General features: G+C 40.5%; 2 protein-coding genes across 2 annotated transcripts; both read left to right on the top strand.

Annotated features, from left to right (window-relative positions):
• The first annotated feature begins 408 nt into the window (after positions 1-408).
• On the top strand, positions 409-6,938 carry hmox2a (heme oxygenase 2a). Its single transcript, XM_049572313.1, has 7 exons — positions 409-468; positions 1,069-1,160; positions 1,274-1,391; positions 1,619-1,786; positions 2,238-2,561; positions 2,718-2,850; positions 3,106-6,938. Exons 2-7 carry the CDS (start codon positions 1,069-1,071, stop codon positions 3,231-3,233), a joined length of 963 nt encoding a protein of 320 aa, XP_049428270.1. The 5' UTR covers positions 409-468; the 3' UTR covers positions 3,234-6,938.
• On the top strand, positions 5,909-16,452 carry LOC125886256 (deleted in malignant brain tumors 1 protein-like). Its single transcript, XM_049572312.1, has 8 exons — positions 5,909-5,926; positions 9,673-9,702; positions 9,814-10,116; positions 13,498-13,794; positions 14,645-14,938; positions 15,140-15,439; positions 15,941-16,026; positions 16,132-16,452. The coding sequence occupies exons 3-8, from the start codon at positions 9,870-9,872 to the stop codon at positions 16,174-16,176; spliced, it is 1,269 nt and encodes a 422-aa protein (XP_049428269.1). The 5' UTR covers positions 5,909-5,926; positions 9,673-9,702; positions 9,814-9,869; the 3' UTR covers positions 16,177-16,452.
• Positions 16,453-16,710: the final 258 nt, after the last annotated feature.

The raw sequence follows: 16,710 nt of genomic DNA, 5'->3' as shown, positions 1-16,710 counted from the left end.
ATTGACAGCCTTAATGCCATGATCTCTGACAGAAAGAAATTACATTTTTGCATTGTAAGAAAATAAATATCTTGAAAAACAAAAAAAAATGCAGGTAATTTGCACATGAAGCATGCAGCACAAAGTGACACAGTGGCCATGATATGAGCAAATACTTAAAAGAGCTTTTATTAAATCGTAAATAGCCAACACAGCTCTAAAATACATATAATACCGTTTGTTTGACACTCAAATGGTGCAAACTTCATTTCCCACAACACTGCTTTAATCATATTTATCATAAACACGTGCCTGCCTCTATCTGTGGTGAGAAATCTGATTGGTGTAAAAACCTGTAGCTCTAACCAATCAGCGTGCTTTCCCGCTGTGCGAAAGTTCTGATTGGCTTACCTCACAGACACCGCGCCCCCTTCACATTGTGTCCTCTAGCTGTTTTGCGTGGTGTTGTGAAAGCCAAGTTTTAACAAGGTAATCCTACGTTTTGTCTCATTTTCTGAATATACGGTTATAAAACATAGTATGTGGTTGTGGTTACAGAGACAGAAAACCAATTTTAAAGTCTATATTGTGTAAAGAAACCAGTTTGTAACTGTTGCTACTTGCATAATACCGAAGACGTGTTGTGTCCGTTTTGTAACTGTCCGCGGGAATGTCATGTCTTAGCTTCGACTTATTTTGACAATAATACTTAAAAAGCGATATACTAATGTTATTAAACTAATGTTTTAGAACGACTAAGTCCTGCCACCATAATGTGTTTGACCAACTAACGAATTATAATGCATTGTGGTGTCACAATAATGGTCCTAAACTTACACTTGCACAGTATCTCCATGGGGAGCTTTGTAAAGCCCATACTTATATAGGGACTGGTGGATTTATCAGAGGTAATTTACACAATATTGACGTGTTATAAAGCAAAAGGTATTTATCTTAAGCTGTCTTTTGATGGTAATTTCCAGCTTTTCCTCTCCACTGTTTTAGTGAAACATCACAAACATCTCTTTTGCATTATATTCAATTGATAGCCTGTATCACTGTCCCTCTCCTGCTTTCTTAACAAGCAAGATGGAAACCAAGGTGACATCTGAGCCCAGATCCAATGGTGTGACGAATGGTGGTGCAAGAATTGTTGTGGAAGACGATGAGGAAGTGCTCAGGTATGGAGGGAAACCACGTTGGCAAATTGTGGAAATGATTTAAAAACAACAGCCAAATGGCTCAAGCATTCATGTCTGCCCCCTCTTCCTCTGCCCTCCTCTGTTCCTCCAAGCCCCACCGACCTGTCTGAGATGTTAGCCGAGGGGACCAAGGAGTCCCACGACAGAGCGGAGAACTGCCAGTTCGTTAAAGATTTCCTCCGTGGCCGCATCAAGCGGGAGCTGTTTAAGGTTGTCGTCTAGAGTGTCTTGCATTTTGCTCTTTGACCAAACCTTTCCTTTCCATCTCTGACACTTGACCAGGAACTATATTGAATAGAAATTTGCAGTATGTCATGTCATCATTCATCAAATTGATTTACAAGCCGAAAATGTTATATCAGATACTGTGGTTACCATTTTATCTATGTGTCTGTCCTACTATCTCACTTTGTCGCTCTCTCTGCTTCTGTTCTCAGAGAGGTACAGCAGCTCTGTACTTTGTCTACTCAGCCATGGAGGAGGAGATTGAGAAGAACAAAGACCATCCTGACATCGCCCCAATCTATTTCCCCGCAGAGCTGCACCGGCGTGAGGCCTTGGCACGGGACCTTGAGTACTTCTATGGAGAGGAATGGGAGAGCCAGGTCAGCAGAGAGCACACACAGGCTGCATGGCAGTCTCAGCACATAAAGGTTACAAGGAGGAGCAGCTTCAGACTAAGCTGGCCTTTCCTGGAGTAGGAATCACATGGTATCTGAAATTCAGAAATGAACTAATGTGACTTAAAATTCGGACCCAGGTGATGTTTTCACCCAATTCAAACACTGATTTTGTTGTAATTATAAAATGAAGTGTGTTGCATGATTATCTTATTACTGTAAAAACAGTTTTTCTGTCACAAAAATCTGAATTTGATCACAGTTATAGAGCATTAGATTTCTTTCTCTTTATTTTTTACTGATAATATGATAAAATGGATGAGAATCAAGGCAAACTTCTGTCTGCAGATGTCCGTGATCACATCAGACATGACAGCAAATTTTGTGACACAACTGCAACTCCCTCTGATTTTTAATAGCCCATTCTTTCTCACAGATCAGCCTCTCTGCAGGCACTAAGCCTTACGTGGACCGCATCCACGAGGTGGGACAGAAGGACCCGGTGCTGCTGGTGGCCCACTCCTACACCCGCTACATGGGTGACCTCTCAGGTGGACAGATCCTCAAGAAAGTGGCCCAGAGGGCTCTGAAGCTCCCCTCGACAGGTGAGGGTCTCAACTTCTACCAGTTTGAGAGCATCCACAGTCACAAGGGCTTCAAGCAGCTTTACCGAAGCAGGATGAGTGAGCTGGAACTGGACGCTGAGACCAAAGAGAAGATTGTAGATGAGTCCAACCGGGCCTTTGGCTTTAACATGATGGTGAGGACAGCAGGGAAGATAGCCAGGGAGAGTTCTGACAACAGATATTCACAATAAATCATCACAATTGAGAAACGCATAAAGAAGTTGACACAAAGAGTTCATGCTTGGGGGTAAAGATGATATAACAGAAATGCACTTTTCTTCTGAGAACAGGTATTTACAGAGCTCGAAGAGATTGGGAAGACCATCAAAGAAGAATTCCAAGATACAGGACTTGGACACAGTCATGCAGAGATCATGGAAGGAGGTGATATCAACAAGTGCCCCTACTATGCAGCAAAAATGGGTAAGACATTATTTGAAGGTTTTCAGTCTGAAAGAAGCATACAGTCTTTAAAATTGTTGAATTTTGCACCTGTAATTGAGCATGTGTAGTAGCTACATTCACCATATTATAACAACACTGAAGAGGTTGAAATCCATGAAATTACATGTTGGTGATGACAATCTTCCTGCTTCGTCTGGCCTCTTTGTTTTATTTGTTTGGTTTTTTTTTGACTGCTCTTTATCTGTCACCCCCTCCATTTCCTCTTCTCCACAGCTGCAAGTGGAAATCCCGTCTACGCCTGCCAGTTAGCCATGACACTTCTCAGACATCCACCCTGTCAGGTGGCTTTGGCCGCCTGGGTGGCCATCCTTGCTGGTTTCACAGCCTGGTACCTTCTGTGAGCTCTGACATACCCCTCACTTCTAATCATGTGCAATCTGACAGTAGCAAACAATATAGCAGGAAGTGAACATTTGAAATAATGTTACAGCTCAGGTACAGTATTTATTTTATGTTTCCTAATTTATTACACTCTGTGGAACATACGACTGTATGCCTCTGACAGTGCGTTGATGCAATTCTAGAGCAACAATGAAGAGTCAACAGAAACTTCAAGATGCATTTGCTTGGTATGCTTTTTTAGAGGTAATATGTGTACAGGGTTTATGTCATCACATAGAAACATTAAATGCACACTCCCCAAATGGTTTTAAAGTGCGGGTGAAGCAAAAAATAAATAACAAGTTTTAAGTTTGTCACAACACAGAAAAATGTGCCCACTACCCAGCCAAATCTGAATGATCAAAAAAATCACCAAGTATATAAAATTAGGTTGCAAAGTTGTGAAAAAATATGCAGTTTACTCTGCTCTGACACTCTTGGGCATGTCAGCTGAAGGACCTGAAATGACGAACCAGCCGCTGTGCATGGAGCAGATTGTTGTCAGCAACTAACCCAGTAGTACTGTCCTGTACAACTCCCTGCCAAAGAACGAGCAACCACGCAGTGACAGCCTTTTATGTAGCAGCTAATGTTAGCACAAAGCACACACCCATGGGCTGGATAGCTGATACAGTCTGAAAGAAGAGGGGTACACGATAGTGATGTTATTTTGCTAGTGTTTATGTGATTGTGGCATTTAACAGAGTTGTTTGTTTATGTATTAATAAGATTGAACACGCTAAGCTTGCAAAATGTAGCAAACTTGTCAGTCACACACACCCGATGTTATGCGCTCTAATGGTAATTTTTATTTAGTGGGTAGGGGTTTATGTTAAGGATGGCTGCTGTGCATCATTGAGCCATGATTTCAGTCCCACCTGAAAAATCCCGAACACAAAAATGGTGAAAAACAGTCTAACTCCACAATACGGTACGTCATGGTTCCCAGTCTTTTCACACGTTTTCAACGAATATCTTTTTACATGTCTAATGTGTTTAGAAAGAAACCTTCTGGACCTGAATGTATTAAATAGTGAAAGTGGGTCACATGTCATGTTGAATATTTATTGTTGTTAAAGATACACTGATGTACAAATGTTGTCTACATTCTGCCATGCTTGTAATCTTGGTGGTTCAGGTGTTTCTGATTCGGAATAAAAATACGGCCAGTAAATAATTATAAATCACATCAAGTCATCTCTAAAAAACATTTGCATTCTGTGTCCTTCCACTTCTGCTCCTGTGCATTCAGGGAACGTTAAAAGGTGAACATAAAAGTCAGCACACTCTAAAGACAAAGCTGGAATCAAGTTACATTATGGTTGCAGGGTAGCTGCAAAATGATTTGTGTTACCTAATAACATCAGTGTAAAACTGTCAAAAACTAAATTCCATTCTGAAATGAATTGTAACCAGCGGCCACTGGAGCATTAGAGAAATACATTACATCTCTGCAGCTGTACAGTGTACATATGAAAATGTACAGCAGAAACACAAAGTGTAGAAATTGTATTTTATGAGCATAAGTTGGTTCCTTGAGGTGTCCGGCTGCTTGTGTATCTGCACACTGGTTGTGGTCACCTGTCTGTCCTTGAGCAGAAGCAGTAGCAGTATGTGATAATGATGGTAAGCCAGTAACCACATCAGTATAATTGATAGCCCTATGGTAACCCAAATACCAAAAAGCAGTAATCAGCATCACTGCACAACTGCAGAGTTGTATTTGACAAACTGTCATGTTCATCAAATCACTGATGTTACCTATAGCAGGAACCAAGACAAGCATCACTCCGCATCCACAAACATTTGCATGAACATAAAGGTTTTGCTTACTTTATGGAGCCTGGTGTTAATAACTCTAAAACTGTTGTTTGCCTTTAACTTTCAATCCACGGACAGGTCGCCAGACTATCACAGGGCTGACACATAGAGACAGACAACCATTCACACTCACATTCACACCTACGGGCAATTTAGAGTCACCGGTCAACCTGCATGTCTTTGGACTGTGGGAGGAAGCTGGAGTACCTGGAGAAAACCCAGGCTGACACGGGGAGAGCATGCAAACACTGCACAGAAGGGCTCTGCCACCCTGGGTTTGAACCAGGAACCCTCTTGCTGTGAGGCGACAGTGCTAACCACTGTAGCACCATACCACCCAAATTAGTGATAAAGCCAAGAAGAGGAGAAATAACAATCACATGACATTTGACTGGTCTGTAATCCATGGTGACAAACACACTGAGATTAAGATATAAAGCAAGTTTTGAACTTTTGATTTGTCATGTATTTAAGTATCTAAAAATCACTATGTAAATAAAAGTTCTTGGTAGCCCATTTTGCAGTAATAAATCTGACACGCAGCCCATACGCTGCTGGCAGAAATGGAGGTTTAAGATGAATATGTGACATGATTAAAAGTGGCTTGTTTGGATGTCATACGATTATCCAGCAGCGCATCAGTGAATTTAGATGACAGTGCGACAGATCGGCACTGAACTGGAGTGAGAGCTGTAAAAAGTGAGGTGACGTTACAGATAAACTGCAGGAGCCTGTCTGAGGACATAAAAGATAAGATCAGTGCATATGACTAGCAGGGGGAAGCTGATGTGTCAAATATAACGATGAGAAAGAACCAGAAACAGCCATCAAGGTGAGAAAGACAGACTGGCTGACACAGCGAACGCTCTGGACATGTTACACATATTAATGGTGTTGGTGTTGCTCTGGAGCTCTGGTAGGGCTGTGTTCTTTTTTTTTAAGATATTTTTTGGGCATTTTTAGCCTTTATTTGATAGGACAGACAAGTGTGAAAGGGGGAGAGAGAGAGAGACATGCAGCAGAGGGCCACAGGCTGGATTCAAACCCGGGCCGCTGCGGCAACAGCCTTGTACATGGGGCGCCTGCTCTACCACTAAGCCACCGACGTCCCAGGGCTGTGTTCTTTAATGTTGGATGTGTGTAATAGCTGGGAGAAGAAGTAGTTCAGTTGGAATTTTGGGAGATGAGAAGATTTTATAAGGGTGAGGGTTTGAGGGTTAAGACTTTGAGGTTTATAGTACAGTCAATTATACTCAAAAATGGGCCCAACCTAGGAGAAATTGCAGTAGTAGTGTTTCATAGTTTTTATTTGTCCCGATACCTAGTTAGTGCGTCATATACTGAAAGTGTACCTTCACAGATTTAGTGGAACATTATTTTTTTCAAGGTACAAGTTCCAACATTTCACAGTTTCATGGTCTGGGTGAAACTATGTTAATATTGGAGGATCTATGTACACTTATTCAACATATTTGGTGTCTTTTCTTAAGTTTTTGGGGTCAATCTTTTCAAAAACACTTTTAGGAGGGTATTCTGATGTATTGTATCTGTGTTTGGGGTAATACTACCCAACATCCAATTTTTTATTTTTTTTTATTTTTTTTGCCAAATTTTCCACTTAAGTTTGTGCCACACTGCTCCTGTGGGCGCATCTAAACTTGGTATAAATTATTCTGCATATATTAAGTATCTATAGCGTTATCGTTCGTGGTAAGTTTGAGAGTTATGTAGGGGACTCTAGTGCAGAGAGGTGAAAGGTTGGGTTGACGTGGAGATACAGTGTGTGTGTGAGCTGACTAGTTCTATTAGCAACTATTCTATTGAACTATTATATCAGCATCTTTACTCTTATTGTCATCATCTGTTTTTTAGTTCACTTAAAACAATTTATTTAAATTTAAAAAATTGTAAAAGCAATATGAAACGCTGTGCTTTGTGAAAGACATCCACGTCTTAGGATGGGACAGGATACACATATGGTGCAATAGTGGAAACTTATTTGTTTGCTATTTGTTATGCTTGAAAACATTATGAGAAATTGGTGGTGATCGTGTTTAATGGGTCCAGATCATGGGCCTAGGTAAGAATTTCACTAACTGGTACCACCCAAGGTGGCAAATTCTAGTATCATGAAAAACTCTTTATATCTATATGATATTTCAACAAATAAGGCATGTTTCAAGCTTGGTCTCATTTAAGGGCTCAGGCTAAGTGCTGATATGCATCATGGTTTTTATGGACAAACAAATCTGTATGTGCAGAAAACTGAATGATAATTATTGTCTGTTTATTGTCTATCTGTTTGTTATTTGTTGTTTTATATATTATGACTTCTGTGTTCCTGTTTTTGTGTTTTTTAATGGCCTGAGGTCTTTTTAACATCATGCCGGAGAAAAAAAGGTCATTTTGGGGTCAGGGTACCCCCAATTGCACATACACATTCAGAACAGGTCATATCTGATGGTTATATGTGAAAGAACATCCTAAAAAACAAATGTTTAGACATTGATTATATGAAAATATCATGTTCAGAAAAAGGATATGCAGGATACACACTTTTAGTCTGATGCTATGACATAATGGCCCCACATTTTGAGCCCTGAATTTACCTTGATCCACCAAGTATATAATAGTTTACTTTTAATATGTTATGTGGATGTCCGAAGAGATCACAAGAAACCTTGAACGGTGTTGGTGTTGCTCTGGAACTCTGGTAGGACTGTTATTCTTTGATGATGGATGTGTGTAATAGCTGGGAGAAGCAGCAGTTCAGTTGGAATTATGGAGAACTGAGGAGGGTGAGGGTTAAGATTTGAGGATTTAGGGTTAAGGTTAAAAGTAGATTAGGGTCAGGATTAGGGCTGGGGTGAGGCATTTTTTTTTTTAGGTGATTTAAGTTAGATGTGTGTGTATAATGTTTTATGAAATAATAGACCACATACTTTCTTGAAGTAGCCACATTGTTAGCCTTGATCAAACCTTAGCCTTGGCAAAGATGCCTGTGTTTCAAGTCTAGAGGAAATGAGTTCAAACATTTGACTGCTAGCACAGATAAAGCTCACTGATAACAAGTTGTTTCCTGTTTGTTTAATCAAAACACATACAGAAATTTTAAAAAAAAAAGACCATTTGTGGTTTTACGGGGAGTTATGACAAACTAGAAAAAGCATTTCTTGCAGATAATGCGTGTGGATGCTGAATGCTGAAATGAAAGAAAATCAATTCTATAAGATACTGGGAGCCAGTGTAGTTTACATAAAACGGGAGTTATATGGTCTCTTTTTTTAGTCCTTGTTAAAACCCTGGCAGCAGCGTTCTGAATGGTCTGTAATTTGCAATTGCAGTTTTAGGTAGGCCAATGTTCAAGGCATTACAGTAATCAAGACAACGGGAAACAAAAGCTTGAACGAGCTTCTCAGTATCTTGCTGGCTCATTAGAGGTTGTACCTTAGCTATATTGTGTAAATGATAAAATGCAGATTTGGTTAATGAATTAGAATAAGCTCTGAAATTGAGATCAGAATCTAAAAGGGCTTGAGGTCATGTCTGAAGCCAAAATATCCTGGATAGGGGCACTGCCTGGTGACTTCATCCAGAACTAGTCTTTGCAGTAGCGATCAGGATGTGAAGCTACGCTATCAAGTTCCCACTCTCACACCTGTACAACCCAATCGTGAATAGCACCAATTTGCACACACAGCTGTCAATCCTGATGTGAAACCCCTTTTTTATAGCATCAAATTACTAAACTGAGTAGAAAAATGAACATGTGAACAAACAGCAGAGTGATAAGAACTACCCAAAATGACAGAAACCATTTTTTGGAAACATTTATTTGTCGGGTACTTCAATTTTTTAGTTAGCCCACATCCCATCCACCAACATGGAGGGGGGCGGGCTTTATGACCTGTACTGTGGCCAGCCACCAGGGGGCAATTGAGACGTTTTAGCTACACTTTTGGGAAGCTGTCATGTTGTCCATCTTTATATACAGTCTATGGTGTGGGGTAAGAAGAAGTGAGCTTAGTAGACCTCTGTAGCTCCCTGCTAATCCCTGTTTGAGGCTAGCAGTTTAAGGCTACATTAGCTGGTACTAACATAACACATCCTAATGTTTGACCCAACTATTGCCATTAAAGTTGCATTGTGGGTACTGTAGGTGCCAGGTTTTGACAAGAAAGAAGAATGTCTGGAATAATAAAGACGGTATCTCTCGGCTGCATTAATTTTGGCTGTTAACGTGGACTGATAGCATGTGTGACTAAGAAAAATTATGTGATTTTTTTTCTCCACGACCAATTTTGCTTCCTAAAACACACTCAGTGTAACAGTACCACCCTACTTAAATGTAAGATCATTTACCCAGGGTCTAAGTCTTTGTGTATTATTTTGCATTACTGAAATGTGGAGCTCTACTGAATTGTGGGATACTTCACGGTCCAGCACTTGGCTGAGTCTAATATCTAGGCGTACAACTAGCCCCAAACCTCCATAGTGCTGACAGTGCTTGCCACAGCAGCTTGTGAGTCAAATTATGCTTTACGTACATGTTTATTCTCTGACTTTTTTCCTCTTCAGGTCTTCAGGTTGAAGACAATGATCCCCCAGGTAAATGAAAGATAACATAAAAGAGAAACAGCAGTCATGTTTCAATCTTCTGTGACTGAAAGTGACTGTATGTTTCATGTTAATGACTCTCTAGTCTCATTTTTTCTTCAGAACCTGCTTATATCAGGTTGGTTGGAGGAGCCACGCGATGTGCTGGTGGACTGCAAATGAATCTCCACAATGACTGGAAACCAGTGGATGACTTTTTGTTTGGCTGGAGCCTGAGGACAGCAGATGTAGTGTGTAGAGCGTTGAACTGTGGATCTGCTCTTTCAGCAAAAATCAAAAACAGTTACGTAGCAAGACATGTATGGAAAATAAAAGCTTCTCATGTTCAGTCTGGATCTGCACTGAAATACTATGAACCAGTGAAGCCCCAGTATTCCTCTACTGCCTTGGAGATCACCTGCTCAGGTAACACCATGAATGACACCACCTAAAACGGTATCTCTAAAAATCAAGATTCAGTAAATAAACATCATGTTGTCATTATTATCATAATTTTTATTATATTATGTGTTTAATATTTTTAATGCTTTAACAGGTAGTCTCAATGAGATCACAATCTCTTTTTCAAGACAGACCTGTGTACAAAATTCAAACATAGACAGATGAACATTATACATATTTAGACGTAAGAAAAGCATTATAAGTGTGATTGCAATGCATAAATACTACCTTTTAAAATGTTCAAAGAGAGTAAGAGAATGTAACTGCAACATTTTTGGAGCTCATGTAGCACCGTATTTGAAGCCATGTTTTACCAAGTTTGGTGTGAACAAGAGGTAAAGCTATTGTTACATGTCCTGAGACCTGACATTGTAAAGACTGTGTTTAAATGCAACCATAGTGCAGAAGTAACTAGGCAGTTTTGCAGAAGAGCTTTTTAATACAGAACAGTGCTTCCCCATATTGGTTAAAGAGGTTCATCACACCTTTTATAAAACATGCAACGATGCATGAGAAATCTATTATTGCCACATGAGAAAGCGCAGCACAGAGTGGAGGGAGAAGCATGCATTAATACAACATTCAAGTGCATATATAATAATTTATAGCAAAATGGTGTTTCAAAAGCAGCAAAAAAAAATTGTTTCTATACAAAAGTTCAATTTTAAGTTTACTTAATAGGTGTTCCACGTGGGTCTTAAAATGGAGTCTGATATCCAGTCAGAGTCCCAAATATTTACAAAAGTCAACAGTTTCAATTGCAGAACCCTGAAGGATTTGGATATATGGAGTAGGCTGGATACTCATAGATAAAGCAGAGAATAGCATACATTTAGTTTGGCCCGAGTTTAAAGCAAGTTTATGTTTGATAAAAAAGAGATCTGAAATGTATCAACAGCAGACTGTGGATTTGCAATGGCCCAATTAAGAGAACAGCAAGTGACATATAAAACAGTGTCATCTGCATAGGAACATACATAACAATTTTGGGCAGGCGGAGATGGTGTGTGTGTGATATATACATATATATATATATACAGTACAGGCCAAAAGTTTGGACACACCTTCTCATTCAATGCGTTTTCTTTATTTTCATGACTATTTACATTGTAGATTCTCACTGAAGGCATCAAAACTATGAATGAACACATGTGGAGTTATGTACTTAACAAAAAAGGTGAAATAACTGAAAACATGTTTTATATTCTAGTTTCTTCAAAATAGCCACCCTTTGCTCTGATTACTGCTTTGCACACTCTTGGCATTCTCTTCATGAGCTTCAAGAGGTAGTCACCTGAAATGGTTTCCACTTCACAGGTGTGCCTTATCAGGGTTAATTAGTGGAATTTCTTGCTTTATCAATGGGGTTGGGACCATCAGTTGTGTTGTGCAGAAGTCAGGTTAATACACAGCCGACAGCCCTATTGGACAACTGTTAAAATTCATATTATGGCAAGAACCAATCAGCTAACTAAAGAAAAACGAGTGGCCATCATTACTTTAAGAAATGAAGGTCAGTCAGTCCGGAAAATTGCAAAAACTTTAAATGTGTCCCCAAGTGGAGTCGCAAAAACCATGAAGCGCTACAACGAAACTGGCACACATGAGGACCGACCTAGGAAAGGAAGACCAAGAGTCACCTCTGCTTCTGAGGATAAGTTCATCCGAGTCACCAGCCTCAGAAATCGCAAGTTAACAGCAGCTCAGATCAGAGACCAGATGAATGCCACACAGAGTTCTAGCAGCAGACCCATCTCTAGAACAACTGTTAAGAGGAGACTGCGCGAATCAGGCCTTCATGGTCAAATAGCTGCTAGGAAACCACTGCTAAGGAGAGGCAACAAGCAGAAGAGATTTGTTTGGGCCAAGAAACACAAGGAATGGACATTAGACCAGTGGAAATCTGTGCTTTGGTCTGATGAGTCCAAATTTGAGATCTTTGGTTCCAACCGTGTCTTTGTGAGACGCAGAAAAGGTGAACGGATGGATTCCACATGCCTGGTTCCCACTGTGAAGCATGGAGGAGGAGGTGTGATGGTGTGGGGGTGTTTTGCTGGTGACACTGTTGGGGATTTATTCAAAATTGAAGGCACACTGAACCAGCATGGCTACCACAGCATCCTGCAGCGACATGCCATCCCATCCGGTTTGCGTTTAGTTGGACGATCATTTATTTTTCAACAGGACAATGACCCCAAACACACCTCCAGGCTGTGTAAGGGCTATTTGACCAAGAAGGAGAGTGATGGAGTGCTGCGGCAGATGACCTGGCCTCCACAGTCACCGGACCTGAACCCAATCGAGATGGTTTGGGGTGAGCTGGACCGCAGAGTGAAGGCAAAGGGGCCAACAAGTGCTAAACACCTCTGGGAACTCCTTCAAGACTGTTGGAAAACCATTTCAGGTGACTACCTCTTGAAGCTCATGGAGAGAATGCCAAGAGTGTGCAAAGCAGTAATCAGAGCAAAGGGTGGCTATTTTGAAGAAACTAGAATATAAAACATGTTTTCAGTTATTTCACCTTTTTTTTGTTAAGTACATAACTCCACATGTGTTCATTCATAGTTTTGATGCCTTCAGTGAGAATCTACAATGTAAATAGTCATGAAAATAAAGAAAACGCATTGAATGAGAAGGTGTGTCCAAACTTTTGGCCTGTACTGTATATATATATATGTATATATATATATATATATATGTATATATATATACAATCTAGAAAAATTTTGAGTCTGGCCCTCACCGATACACCCTCCCTACCCAAGGGGCAGCACTAACTGAGGTATTTCAAATGCCGCCGCATGCAATTGGATAGCACGATGGCCAATCAGAGCAAAAAACAAGGTGACGTATTCATTGCACTAAGCCCCATTTGTTTGCCAAATAGTGGGGCTAACTGATATATTATGCTTTTGCCGTATCCTCTTGGCAAAACCGCAAAAATGTCCTTCCTGGAAATGAAGGCTTCTAGGGCAGTCTTCTGTTCCTCTCTCAAGGAAAAAGATAAGTGTAGTTGGCTTAGTGTTTCTTCCAAAGCTAAATTGAATGGACGCGGTCCTTTGGCAGCTGCCATCTTGGCTGTTTACTTTTAGACTCTTTCAGCGCAGCGCTGTCGTCATCATGTTACGCCCGTTCAGAGCCCACCTCTGTCAGATAGACTGATCTGATTGGTCCAATTTGCGATTTAAAGTGCTCTGCTCACCGTGCAGTGCAAATTTGAATTTGCTAGGGGCGGGGCATCTGGATTTCCAGGTTAGCTGTTTACCATTTTTAGCCAAAGTTGTATTTACTATTTGCAGCACTGTTTTTCCATAGCACTCTTAAACTGTCTTTCTCCCTCTCCAGAGTCTGTCAGGCTGGTGAATGGAACCACTCTGTGTTCAGGCAGAGTGGAGCTCAAAGCTGAACAGTCATGGTCCTCAGTCTGTGAAGGTGATTTTGACTGGCAGGATGCAGAGGTGGTATGTAGAGAGCTTGGCTGCGGGGCCCCTTTAAAACTCCAGAAGGAACGCTATGAAAATATGAGCGCTCTTGAGTTGACAAAAGAGTTCGAGTGCAGAGGAAATGAGTCCACTCTCCTGGACTGTGAAAGCTACGAGTCCACTAGAAACACCTGCTCACCTGTGAGGCTCAACTGCTCAGGTAAAGAAGACGCTACAGCTTTGATATGCTCTTTTGTAATGAATGTTACTTAACTACTGTCAGTAATTATTGTGTTGGAAAGAAATCTCATCACAACAGTGTGGAACTTATCACATCCGGCTCCCACAGCAAGCTTCCCTGGGCATACGGTATATATCATATAATGTTCATCAGCGGGTGGAGGTCACCCAGTTGTCGTGGAACTGTAGCTTTTAAAATTTCCATTTTTCCTAAGCACCTAAAGGACTTCTTGTTGATGTTAGCCTAAAAACTGAGGTTTAAAACATATTTCTGACTGTGGAAAAAGCAGTTGACAAAATAGGCTCACCACAAGATCACATTACATGAAAAAGAAGTCTTACTATCTTAACATCGCTATCTCAGTTTAGCACATTAGACTGCTAACACATCTGTTAATTTGCACTAAATACAAAGTACAGCTGAGGCTGATATGTCATTAGCAGGTTTTGGACAAACTAAAATTTTGACCAGTTGATGGCACAAAATGAAAAGTGATGATAAATGTTTGTATCAAATGTCAGGGGATCACCTAAGACATTAAGAATCATCTTTTGGGCATCATTGATATCTGTACCAAATTTCAAGGCATTAAAGTTATTGATATACTACAGTCTGGACCATAGTGGTGGATAGGCCATCCACAGCCATGTCTCTCTATGGCTGGCTTATGTTGAAAATGTAAACAATCGGGCAAACCCTATCTGCTGATGAAGGTCATGTGATGTACTGAAAAGCTCTTAAAAGGCCAGTAAATGGACTTTTGCAGTTAAGATTGTTTTCCTGGTCCAGAATTAATTTGAACTTCAGTTGTTTTCTTGTCTCTGCTCAGAGCCTGATAATGTCCGGTTGGTGGGTGGAGGCAGTCGCTGCGCTGGAAGACTGGAAATGAAACTTCATGATGATTGGAAACCATTGGATGGCTTGGAGGTGAACCTGGAGTCAGCAGCTTTAGTGTGTAGAAAACTGAAATGTGGTTTAGCCGTTTCAGCTGCAATGAAGTCTTCTGTCCTGACACAAGCGTGGGGGATCGATTCCTCCAGAGTTCAGTCTGGATCTGTGCTAAGGGAGGACGTATCAACAAGGCCCTGGCACTCTTTAACCTACCTGGAGATCAGCTGCTCAGGTAACACTCTCAGTGATATCAGACATGATGGTAATCTCAACTGACAGAGGTTTGGTGTAACTCACTGTAAAGTTATCCAGGACATTATTGGTCATTCTTGCTATTGGTTATTATTTGCCCCAGCGTTCCAGTGTCTTTGTCTCAGTCATAGGACAATGACTGGAGATCTGCTCCTTCAACTATCTCCCCTTGTCTTTACAGATCTGCTGTTCCAGCCGATGATCTCCATCACTCCCTCCACCGATGTGGTTAATGAGTTCTCCAACTTCACCATCAGCTGCTCCATTAAACCACAGTACCCAGGAGGCTCTTTCCAGCTCACCTTCACCACCTCCAGCACAAAACACAGCTACACCCAGCAGGCTGTAAATCACACAGCCTACTTCCTGTTTCCTGCTGCAAACCATAGCCACCAAGGGAGCTACAGCTGTGTTTATCACATCTATGTTAGCTCTCAGAAATTCTCCTCAGAGAGCCGGCCACTTCATCTCAGTATCTTAGGTAACATAAAGGAAAGCATACGGCTGAATCAGACAGAAAAATGATGTAAAATGACAAAAACATGGCATGGAGAACTTGTAATCAGTTGTTTCTAGGTCACATTTTAAACCTAACTAATAATAATTGGTTATTTCTTAAAAGAAAAAATACTTATGTTATGTTATGTTGTTAACTCGTACCCCAGGGAATAAGTCTTAAATAGGCAATTGATATGGCTTTTTTACAGGAGGTATATTTTGTACAGTCCCTTTTCATATTTCAACCAAAAAAAAGTTATTACAAAGAGAATCAGCAATATTTAATGTTATCTTAAAACCACCTTTATTCCAGTCTGTTGATTTGAATTACCTGCAGATAATTATTTAAAATGAGTAAGGCAGCTGCAAACTAATATGAAACTACTACAGTTTTGTGATATTAGAGATTTAATGCATCTTATTTTAAGTGAAGGCTGTTCATGATATTCTATGATTTGATGTGATTGCTTTGAATCTGTTTCAGCCTCTCCAATAGTTTTCTTCACAAGACTTGCGGGCCTGCTGCTGACTTTGATATTGTGCATATCTGCCATTTATTACAGCAATAAGGCACGTACATGTTTGCTCAAGAGAGGTTTGGGTGGTGTATTTAGACTGTGTACAGTGTATGACTGATGCAGTAACTTACTGATGTCTACTGCCATGTCTCTCCAGGCTGCCATGTCTATCCAGGCTGGGGGGCAGGAACCAGCAGGCTAACAGAATGCTGAGCTTGAATATTATAACCTTGGTGTTTCCAGAGTTGAAGGTGGGCCAAATGAAGAGGCTGAAGACGAGGGAACAGATCTCTGAGGAGCTAATCTTGTGTTCAGCTGGAGCATGCAACTGTTTATTTAATCTTAATCAAAGCTATTATAGAAAAAGCATGTATTTAAGTTTACATATGTAAGAGACCAGCTTCTGTTCACACCTGAGTCACTAGCGGCGTTTAAAAATGTACTCTGCTTCATTACTTACCATAAAAAAGATTTTAGAAAATCATAGAAAACCATAAAAAGCAATACACATTCATAGCATATAACCCTATTAACCAGTACCACGACAGTAAATTTTGTTTCTGTCCTGTCTTGTTGTATGTTAATATAAATGCTGTAAAATAATAAACAGAGTACTTTGATGTTGTATACAACATCGCCAACTTTGACGTACTTTATATGCCTCCACACCGGTGATAGCCAAGGCTGGAGGCATTTTATTTTCGGGTTGTCTGTCCATCCATCCGTCCATAAGTCC

This window comes from Epinephelus fuscoguttatus, linkage group LG3, assembly GCF_011397635.1.
Source record: "Epinephelus fuscoguttatus linkage group LG3, E.fuscoguttatus.final_Chr_v1".
NCBI lineage: Eukaryota > Metazoa > Chordata > Actinopteri > Perciformes > Serranidae > Epinephelus > Epinephelus fuscoguttatus.
This window is presented reverse-complemented; position numbering and strand designations above follow the sequence as displayed.